The 10,433-nt window shown below is 41.1% G+C and overlaps 1 protein-coding gene across 2 annotated transcripts in view; it reads right to left on the bottom strand.

Moving 5' to 3' along the window:
- Positions 1 to 4,427: 4,427 nt before the first annotated feature.
- Positions 4,428 to 10,433, bottom strand: part of NPR3 (natriuretic peptide receptor 3) — a 70,896-nt gene continuing 64,890 nt past the window's right edge. For both annotated transcript variants that reach the window (XM_012738451.2, XM_012738450.2), the window contains exon 8: positions 4,428 to 9,887. In XM_012738451.2, coding sequence (XP_012593905.1) covers positions 9,776 to 9,887 — 112 coding nt within the window. In that variant the 3' untranslated portion in view covers positions 4,428 to 9,775. The remainder of the gene's footprint in view (positions 9,888 to 10,433) is intronic.

Here is a 10,433-nt window from a genome sequence, read left to right as displayed (position 1 = left end):
GTCCTCCAGGCACACGTAGGGCGTGAGTGAGAGCACAGTGACTGTGATGCTGTGTACATGAGAGCCAAGGAGAACTTGGCGCTGGAGCCAGATTTCCTGCTATCACGCCCTGGCTCTGTCGTGTCCTGACTGGGTGACAGGGCAGGTTGTTTAATCATTCTGGGTCTCAGAGTTGACCACAGTGCCTGCCACGTGGGGCCGTGGTGAGGAATGTGTGAGACATAGGGCTGAAATCAGCTCGTGGCAGAGAGTCCCTGCCACACACAGGAACTCTGATCATTGCTCTGTGCCAAGATCTTCACACCCACAAACCGGAGGATGCCTCAGCATCCTCGTCTATGGAATGAAGTTAAGAATTAGAAAGGACTCGTGCCAGGGCCTCAGTTATGGGCCAGTCTTGACACCAGGAGCTCAAGAACTTGAGGCACTAAGTAAGGGGTACCTCGTGAAAATATAAATAGCCCCCACCAGTGTATGTCAGTCACCCCTTGAAACCCTTGAAACCCTACAAAGGAGTCTTACCCTCCTGATTGTACAAAGGGGAAACTGAGGCTCAGAATGGTCCCATGGTTTGCAGAGGCCACACAGCTAGTAAATAGAAAAGCAGAGATTTAAGTTCTAGAGTCTTTCTTGTAGGAGGCCATTTAATAATAACATAGTTCTAAGAAAATCTGCTTTCATAATGTTTCATAAAGCAGAAACATTATGGAGTGAGTATTAGCATTACAGAAACACTATGGAGTTTCTTTGAATAATAATTCCCCTGGTACAGGAAATATTTTGTTTTGGAATCACTTAGTAATTGATAAAGAAGCCAAAAAAGATAGAGAGAGACAAATCTGTGGTGTCAGGGAATTCTTTGAAGACCAGCCACTTGGAAGTTATAATGTTAAAAAGATAAATAATGTGGCAATAAGAGAGATCATATAAAACTCACCAACTAGCTGTACACACAGGGTTTGCAAAGCCCCAAAATAAATTAGTGCAGAGAGATGGGTATAAGAACAGGAGTGTAAGGATTCTGGCAAATCAGAAAACATTTGCCCTATCCAAAGGCATTCAAATTCCCCCCTTTTTCTCCAATAAAACTAGCTGCCCAAACAAAACTCATCTGCAGACCACCCATTCATAACCCCTGAGACACAAAATAAGGGACAGCTCATTTGAGGTTAGGGTGAACAGGGAAGTTTACTAAGGAAACAGGATTTGAACTGCAGCTGAAGGATGGACTCCATTAGAAAGCAAAGGGTTTTTCGGGCAGGAGGAACAGTGGGAATAAAACATTCCAGACAGGAAAGTGCAGGGAATGTTTTGGGGGTGACAAATAAATCAATGTAAGTCAAATTCAACACAATTTAACCAAATCAAAGGAATAGTGAATAATAAAGCAAGACTGAGAGCCAGGGCTATGGTCACCAAGCGTGGAACATGGAATCTGACCTGTGAGAAAAGGCAGCCATTAACGGTATTTGAACAAAAGAGTAACATTGTCAAAGCAGTATTTTAGGAAGACAGAGAGGGCAATTGTGTGAAAAATAAGTGAAAGAGGAAAGATTAGAAATAAGAAGCATTAGGAGGCTGCTCCTTGCTTATTTGGGGGCAATGTGATGAAGACTTTGTTTACCCCGGCAGTGAAAATGGAAAGAGAAGTGGATGGGAATCTGACCAGGTGTGGAAGGTAATGAAAAGGAAGTGAGCTCTACTCACAGAAGACTGAAAATGACTGCCATCTGCCAGATGAGGCAGTTTGGCATAGCCATTGTCCACAGGCGGCATCCTGTCTTTACACCCCTGCTCTGTAGCTGTGAAACTTTGGGCAAATCACTTAACCTCAGTGCGTTGGTTTATGCATTTCTAAGGTGAAGAAGATACCCATAGTCCTTCCTCATAAGGGTGCTGTGAAGGTTAAATCAATGCACACATTTAAGGTGCTCAGCCCCACGTTAGCATGTGGAAAGCTCTTAATAAATGGCCAGCATCATCAAATGGGCAATGGCGTGCACTCTGCTCATTCTTCATTTCCCTTCTGAATAAAATGCTAACAATAGTCATGAAGTGGTATATGGTTAAGATACCAGGTGGTAAGTTCTATTTGGATTCTTGCTAGATGTTTGCTGAAAGCATAAAATTCCTTTGATACCACCCAAGACGTTTTTGCTAGAGGGACATAGATCTCTTCATACACAGCTGGTCCTTCTCAAGCATTCCACAGAGCCAGTTGTGAACAGAAGTTCTCTGAAAAGTAATCTGGAGAAGAGCCTTTATTCCAGTGAACAGAAATCAGACAGATGCAGCCTTCAGTATAAACGGAAGGTACCAAGGTATATTCCAGGGAACAAAGCAGAGGCTTTGGTTTTATAGCACAAGTTCCCACCCAAGGTTCCCAATCAGGTCTGTCTATGCAAATGAAGGATTGAAATTTGCTTACTTCTGATTGGACAAGAGAGCTGAGCCCTGATTGGTTGAGGTAGGTGAGTTCTGATTGGTTGCCCCGTGTACGCTTGGAAATCCCCCACCCGCCAACACCCTTTAATGAGTTGCTGTTGCTGAGTCTGGGACAAAATGCCAGCATTCTCCGGGAAGCCCTGGGACATAGGGCTGTCACCGAGGCCACATGAGGATCCTCTGTGTCCTGAGGGAGCAGGTAGTGCTCTAACCAGTCACAGCACCTAGGGGATAAATTGCAGGGGCAGTCCTTAGGGCCAGTGTCAGCTGGAGGAGAGGGCAGGTGGCAGAAGGCAAGTGTAGCAGGTATGGCCTGCTGGTCTAGCGCTGGCACCTCCACTCTGAGGAGGAAGCACAGATTTGAATAAAACTGCTCAGACCCTCTGAAAGATTCAGAGGCAATGTGGCCATCACTGTCCCCTTCTTAGCCCTTTGGAGGCCAAGGTGGGTCAGTGTACATGAAAAGGACCTCTTGTCTCTCATCTCATCCTCCAAGAGGTCAAGGCCACTTGTCCTCAAGACAAATTGAAAAGAAATTTGGTGTGCCTGACTTTCAACTGTAAAGGCTCCTCTTGTCTTGAAGTCCCCAAAGATTATATTTTTGTCTCTTTATCCAAGGAGCCAGGAGAGTATAAAGATAATTCCATTGAATGTTTCACTATGTGCCAGGCGGGATTCTAAGTGTGAAGTCCTCACGGCAGCCCAGTGAGATTGGGACTAGTATTACCCCTATTTTCACACAGGGATCAAAGCCAGGCTAGAAACCCCAGGAGTCTGGCTCCAGAGTGTCCTCCTGTATGAAATGGGAATGACAGAAGGGGCACGAGGAGTGAATGGCATGACTAATGCCAAGCAAATAGCACATCACGCCCTGCCTATCCATTTGCTCCTCTTCCTCCTCTCCACTCTTTAAGAGCTTTGGCAGCTAAAGATTGTCAGGGTTACACAAGGTCTACAAAGGTAATTTTCTTTCTTGGCTCTAGTTTGATGCTAATAGATGGTTTACTAAATTGATTTTTTTAAGAAAAAAAAAAAAAGACATGTGGCCATTGATACCTTTCACAATAGTGGTTGCTATTTAAGTCAATGCCCAAAGCCCATGATTTAGAATTAGGGAAGGGCCCTAAATCAATGGCGTTTGGAGTTACTCAGGGTTCCTCCAGGGGACATAGCCCCAACAGTCATGAGGCATTTGTGGCTTATCATGGGATGTTGGGTATGCATGAAGTGAAGCTCAGAGGGGACTGGGGAGGCAGGAATTGGTGGAAAGATTCAAAGAGGCCACCGTCCCAAAGGGGATATGGGAAAGCCACGATGGGAATGTCTGTTTCCTGGAGGAGGTGTCCTGACTCTACCCTTCACTCCTGCCACGCCCTTCCACATCATCCTGCTGCGGAATCTCTTCAAACACGGGCCCCCAGTGGAGTGGTCTTTGTGGTGTTGTCCGGGGACCTCACTGGCGGTGGAAGCAGCAGCAGGACCAGGGGAACATTTCTCCAACCATGCGCCTTGTGTTTCTCAGGCTTAAAATAAATTGTAACTTCTCAGATGATGTAGAAGCTTTTTACAACCCAGAGGCAACTAGAGACGATGGAGGCTAATTAATCTGCTTGGTATGATGGAACGTGGGGAGACCTTTCGAGTGACAAAATTGATTTAGGATCTCTTTAAAATGAGCAAGGGACACAATAATACAACGCAAGGAGCCTGTCTGTAACCATGTAGTGCTCTCAAGTTGTAGAGACTCAAGATGATGGTTATTATTCATGAAGATTTCTTCCCTTACCTGCCAATTCAAGGTTTGCCTCTCATTTTAATAGTATACTGTTTTCTTATTTCTGCAGGTAAGGGAAGAAATGGCTGGGCTTTGCTGGGCAGAAATGTATGAGTTCTTTCAGGGATATCATTCAAACATTACAATTCATCAGGGCCACTAAATTTTACTTAAATTCGTCCCAACAGAACAAAAAGTCCTCAAAGAATATGGATATGCACAGTGTTCGTTAGTTTAATTATAAACAGGAAAAAGTTTCTGTGGGATGTAATTTTTAATGTGAACACATTGTTATACTCCTAGTATGTGGCATTCTTGCTTAAAAGAAACATTTACAAGAACACATACACATTTATATCCAAACACCAAATGAAGTAGAAATTTTAAATGACCAGTTTGCACCAGAAACAAAATATATTATACAAAACAGGAGTTATATCCACAGTTATTAATTCTCATTTTCTACACAAAACAACAATAAATTAAATCACATTATATGCAGATAGTTCTACTTACATTAGAATAATAAACTGTGTATAGCTTATGTAGCTCTTATTTTTACTTTTATACCAGACTCATGGCAGGTTTGTACTATTTGGTAGTCCTATATTTAAATTAACAATGAATAATATGACCCAGAAGACATGGGCCACAGAATTGATCCTCCACAGTGTCTATCCCACGTCTTCTTGGTGTCAATTATCCACCATGTGTGGGGAACAGAGCTCAGATTCCTAGGACCCAACACAAAGCTGTGCAAATCACAGAGTCTCCAGGCTGTTGAGGGGCACTTCACTGCTGTCTTGTAAGTGAAAGATTAAAATTAAAGATTTTCAGATCTTGGCATTGAATAATAAATAAGACACCCTGTTTCAAAATCTGAATTTCTCTGTTAGCCTTCTCTGCCCAATTATTATGTACTATAACAGCTTTGTTCCTTAGCAAATAAAAAATAATTTGGTAGCTTATGTTGTGCTTCACACTTGGTACGTGGGCCCTTTATTTCTTGTGCATAGATAAGTAGATCTTTAAACATACGAATCAAAGCAATGCAGCATTCTTGCTAAGTCTTGATTTCACTTGTTTAAATCTTTCCCCTAGGAATCATCTCTCACCTGACACATCAAAGAGCTATATGACATACGGATTTTTACTTGTGAGACTCAGCTCCCATTGAAACCCTTTCATTGTGTCTGAAGTAGCTTAAAACATGGACATTAACAGCATCAGCTGATTTAGAATACTTTGCCTTTGGTATGAATTAACATTAGTGGTTAATCAGAAATTTGAACAAACTCCAATCCAGCACTTTTTGAAAGTTATTTTAATCCTGCAGTCTAACCGGGGGGTACATCTGCAAGAGACATTTGTGATATCTGCATTCAACACCAAAGCCAGGCTTGTTTGGAGTATCTGCGCATTGCAGGCTTGAACTGCTCTGAGAGAATGTGTGGTCAAGTTAGAGTAAAGACTCTGATTAAAAGCCAGCTCCATTCTTACAACTGACACTATTTTGTCTTTCTTCCCTCTGAGGAACTATGGAGGCCAACTCACAAGTTTCTACCTGCGTGGGCAAGAGGCTGATGCATCTCTGCAGCCATGTTGGATTGCATGGAGGGTGGGGGGTCAGGAGTAGGAAGGGGCAGTAAAGACAGTGGCAGCCTGCAAAGCCACCCTCTTCTGTTTCTTTTGGAGGACCAAGCTTCTGATTCTTCTTGCTGGGCATGTCCTAAACTTCTTGCTGAGTCTGGCTGTTGAAGAGGGACTAAATTTTGGTTATTTGGTTATTCGTTGGTCCCTCGAACACCACCATCTCATTCTCTCTGCTTCCACACTGCCCCTAAAACATATCCCGTGTTTTTACACAGTTTTAGTTTTCTCCACTGAATAAGAAATTCAGCTTATTACCACCTTCCCCATGAAGCCCTGAACCACAAGGTGTAACTAAACAGAACCCATGAAACATGTAGCTGGAGCGGCCTAATTTTGCTTGGCGTTTGCTTTTATGTCTGCATCCACTCAGGATCTAAGTTGTGTCCCAAGAAACATAGGAATTCCACAAATAGCCAGTGTATACTCACATGCAAGAATGCAGTGATGCCACTGGGACCTACTTACTGAATCCCTGTCACTGTCCACATGAGGTCTAGACAATGGCCTTAACGTTGCTGTTGACTGCGTATCTTATGCCCCCCAAAATCAGCCACAACCAGAAGGAAAATGTTAAGTTTGGGGCAAAGAAGGCACATGTGCCTTAAGTGAATTAATGATTCTAGAAACCTGTGAATAGGGAGAAGTGACTGCATTCCAAAGCAGCACTCTTTAAATTTAAGGGAGAAGAGAAAGGAGTTGTCTTTCCGTACGTTTCTCCTCTGCCCCCATTAAACATAGCTTCTGAGATGTAAAGAACTATCTCAAGGCCTGTGGAACCATGTCTGAGGTTCATGAACAGGCAAGTCGATGGTTCTTAAGAGAAATGTGATGCTTATAGGGGCTTCCTTGTAGAACCCGTGGTCAGTCCGGTGGGATGTATGGACTGTATACAGAAAGTTCTTTCCAGATAGACATCATCTGGTGAAAGCGTTCATTTTTGAGTTCCTCCTCCCCTACCATGCACCTTCCCCCCACAAAAAAAATCTAAGAAGACAATGATGACCATAAAACCTATACTTATTTCCAACACCAAAATGTATATACTCATTTTGACCTGCATCAATGTCAGCTAATGTTTGACCAGATGAGAAACTACTGATAAAGTATCCCATTTGAAATCTGAACACTCTGGATTTCAGGGTAAAAATTTATAGAATGGTTTAAGAATTAAAGCCCTATTTATTTTACTATATGTTCTGTGGCTACTGGCAGAGTATGCATGAGTAATTGTCAAATATATTGCTTAGCAATAAGAAACTTAAATCCCAAAATATAATCTTCAGAGGTCTTAACCCAGGGTAGCCCTGGGCCAAACACCTACACTTTTAGCCAAGCTTTCCCACCTGTTTGGAGTTCTCAAAACTTAACAGAGTTTTGGTAATTCATATGAAGATTTCAAGAAAGAAATAATAGACAAAAGACATGTAAATAAGCAGTCAATCTTAAGAACACTGGAGTTGATTTAAAATTGGTATGGCATCCACCTACCAGAAACCCTCGTGATTTGTCCTACCATTTTTAAAAGACTAAATTCTCACATATCTTTAAGATCATATCTAGGGATACAATATCAAGTTTATAACTATTCCTCTACCTTAAGTAGAACTAGAAGATATTGGCTCTACACATGTTAGCATTAATGAGCTGCTATGTAAATTCTAGAAAGGTTAGAAATGTTTATACCAAAAGACTGCAACCAGGTACAGTGTTTTTACCCCTGTAATAAGCACATAGACTTGAAATGTAAATGTTTTTTACAAGCACAAGGTAACAGAAAATGAATATCTCTAAAATACATAGAAAACATTATTAAAAAATAAAAATGAGAGAGAAATAAGCTCTTCAATTCAAGTAACTAAGATGGACACAATCATTCCAATCTGTTTTCCTTTTGGGAGGCTCAAATTATCTAACTTTTTCCTTTCCTAGATTTCACTTCTCAAACTCTCTTCCTACATTAGAATTTCTGGAGTTTTCCTTTCTTGCCTTCTTTGTTCCATCCTTTTTGGATTCAGCACTTTTCCTTTGCGCCCAGCATGGAGAAATACAACACAGTTGTTTCAGTTGATCACACTTAATTCTTTTATCATGCCCTCCCAGCAGCCTGCACCCCATTTTTCAAACAGTCAAACAGGTGAGGGGAAATGAGCCTCGCACAGAAATCATCTGTTCACTTTGACTCAAGTGGGAACAACAGAGGGAGACTCTGCCCGGGAGCAAGCACGAGCCAGTGTCTAGAACATGTAGCATGCACCTGGTCCTCTGTTACCTGTGTGAACTCTGACCTCCATCACTACCAAGAATTGCACAAACCCCCGTGTTTTCCTCCCTATACATGGCCTTTTATAGATATTAGTATAATTTTTATTAATAAAATGGTTTTTCAAATGCTCAAAGCGTTATTGAATAACTACCCTAGTAACATCATTCCAAGATGGTACACTAATCTTCCCATTCCTCTGTCACTATCTTCTGCACAAATTTTAAGTGAAAATGGCAACCTGAGTTGAAACCTATGTCTGCACCAAGTACTGGGTGCAAAGCACGTATCCAGTAATACTTATTCAATTTCCTTATATTCAAATTCCTTGAATCCACACCTACCTGACTATTAAATGGTTATTGGTGGGTAACTATAAAGCTCTTTGGAGTTGACAGAAAAGTAACAGAGTAGATATTTAGATTCCCTCTTTTAACCAAAATCATCACTGTGAATTTTGGCAATTTTTTAACTTATCATGTCTGTGCTTAATATTAAGTTCTAACTCTCAATCAAGTTGTTCTTGAGGGAAAAGGACTGCCTCCCTTTATAAAACTCTGCCCACTTTCTCATAACTTTTCACTCTTGATCTTGAAATTCATCATTTGGCCAGAATTAGAAAGGGTGTTCCCTAAAGGTACTTGCATTTAAAGCACTTAAAATTCCAAACGGTTAAAAACTCATGTATTCCTGAAGAGTTTGTAACCTAAATATGTTTCCAGACCTCTGTAATTAAAGCAGCAATCAGTGTTTGGCTATGGCCAAGGGGAAGAGTGAAACAGACAGAAAAACAGAAGCATATTTCATCATTATTGGTTTGTTGTACACTTTACCCATGCTTTTAAAATATAAGTGAAATTTAATCTTCAAAATGAAAAAATAGACACATTTCCTAATACCAAAATATAAGATTAAGATACTTAAAAATAAAACGTTAGTGTGAAATAGGGCTTTTTTTTTTATACATCAAAAAGAAACATTTCAGACTTGCTTTTCTTGTGTATATCCTCCTATCTCACTAATATTTACAACTTTCCAGAGTAGCTTTTATGAGACAACTGAAAGACACAGGGAGGAAATTCTTTTTCGAGATATGAAATTAGAACCTGAATGTAGACACTGGACAGAGCCACCCTTAACCACAAATCTGTCCCCTACCCCTAGGGAGAGTAGTGCCGTCATTCCAACCTTGAGATTTTTCATTACATTTTCCTCTTATTGGGTGTTAAATTCTTTCCAAGAATATTCTACTTGTGAAGATGATTTTATTCTAGCTATAAAACATTTCACTGAAGAAAACCACATTTTATACCTTTGTGTGAAATGCCCCCAAAAGCCATCAAGATATGGAGACGTCAGACTTTAAAAACATAAATCTAATCATATCCCCTCGAAACAGTATGAACATTTGACAGAGTGACGTTATATCCTTATATTTGTTTGCCATGAGATGAAAGGCTGGGAGGCAGATAGTGATTAATAGTAGTTCCTGAGCTTCTAAAGAAATTTTAAAACAAAGTGACTAACTGCTTAAAAGAATGAATTCTTCAAGAACGCCCCTTCTGTTTTCATCAATGTCTTTCATCCCATCTATCTCCTTAAAGAATCCCAGGCAGGAAAAAAAAAGGGGGGGGGGGCTTCCTTTAAGCCACCGAAAAATGAGATCTGATGGAATCTTCCCGTAACTCCCGATGTTTTCCAACGTTACTTTCTTCTTGTTGATGTCGCCTCTCAATGGTTATTCTGTATTTCTTCCTGGATAAAGGGAAAGTGAATGTAGTAATAAAACTTGGCTCCAAAACACTATAGTTCCTCTTACAAAGAATGCCCTCAAGGGACATCTGGGTTTGGGTTGATAAATGAGAAGTGACAGAATATGAAACCATGGTCAGAGATTAAAGAAGTGTGCCCTCAGGCGTTATGCCCCTATTCAAGGAGGAAAATTGGCATGCTTTCCAAAATGCCATAGAACAAGCCTTCCCCTTCTTCCCTGGGAGCCTTGGGGGTTTGGTCTTGTCTATTCTGCCACAAAAGTTCCCCCTGGCTCCCAGGATATGCCCTAGATAAAGATCAGATTAAGTGTACTGTGACCAAGGGAACAGGAATACAATTGTTCCCACAAAGGGTCACATACTCCCAGAGCTACATTTCCATATAGAAATAAAGAAATCGTGCTCTGATGACTTATGAATAAGCCACAAACTCAACCACCAAAGATTACAAAGGGGATGGAACGGTCACTCAGCACCTTGAACACATGTACATTATTACAATTTTACGAGCCTTGGGGCTTAACCACGG

This window comes from Microcebus murinus, chromosome 11, assembly GCF_040939455.1.
Source record: "Microcebus murinus isolate Inina chromosome 11, M.murinus_Inina_mat1.0, whole genome shotgun sequence".
Taxonomy (NCBI): domain Eukaryota; kingdom Metazoa; phylum Chordata; class Mammalia; order Primates; family Cheirogaleidae; genus Microcebus; species Microcebus murinus.
This window is presented reverse-complemented; position numbering and strand designations above follow the sequence as displayed.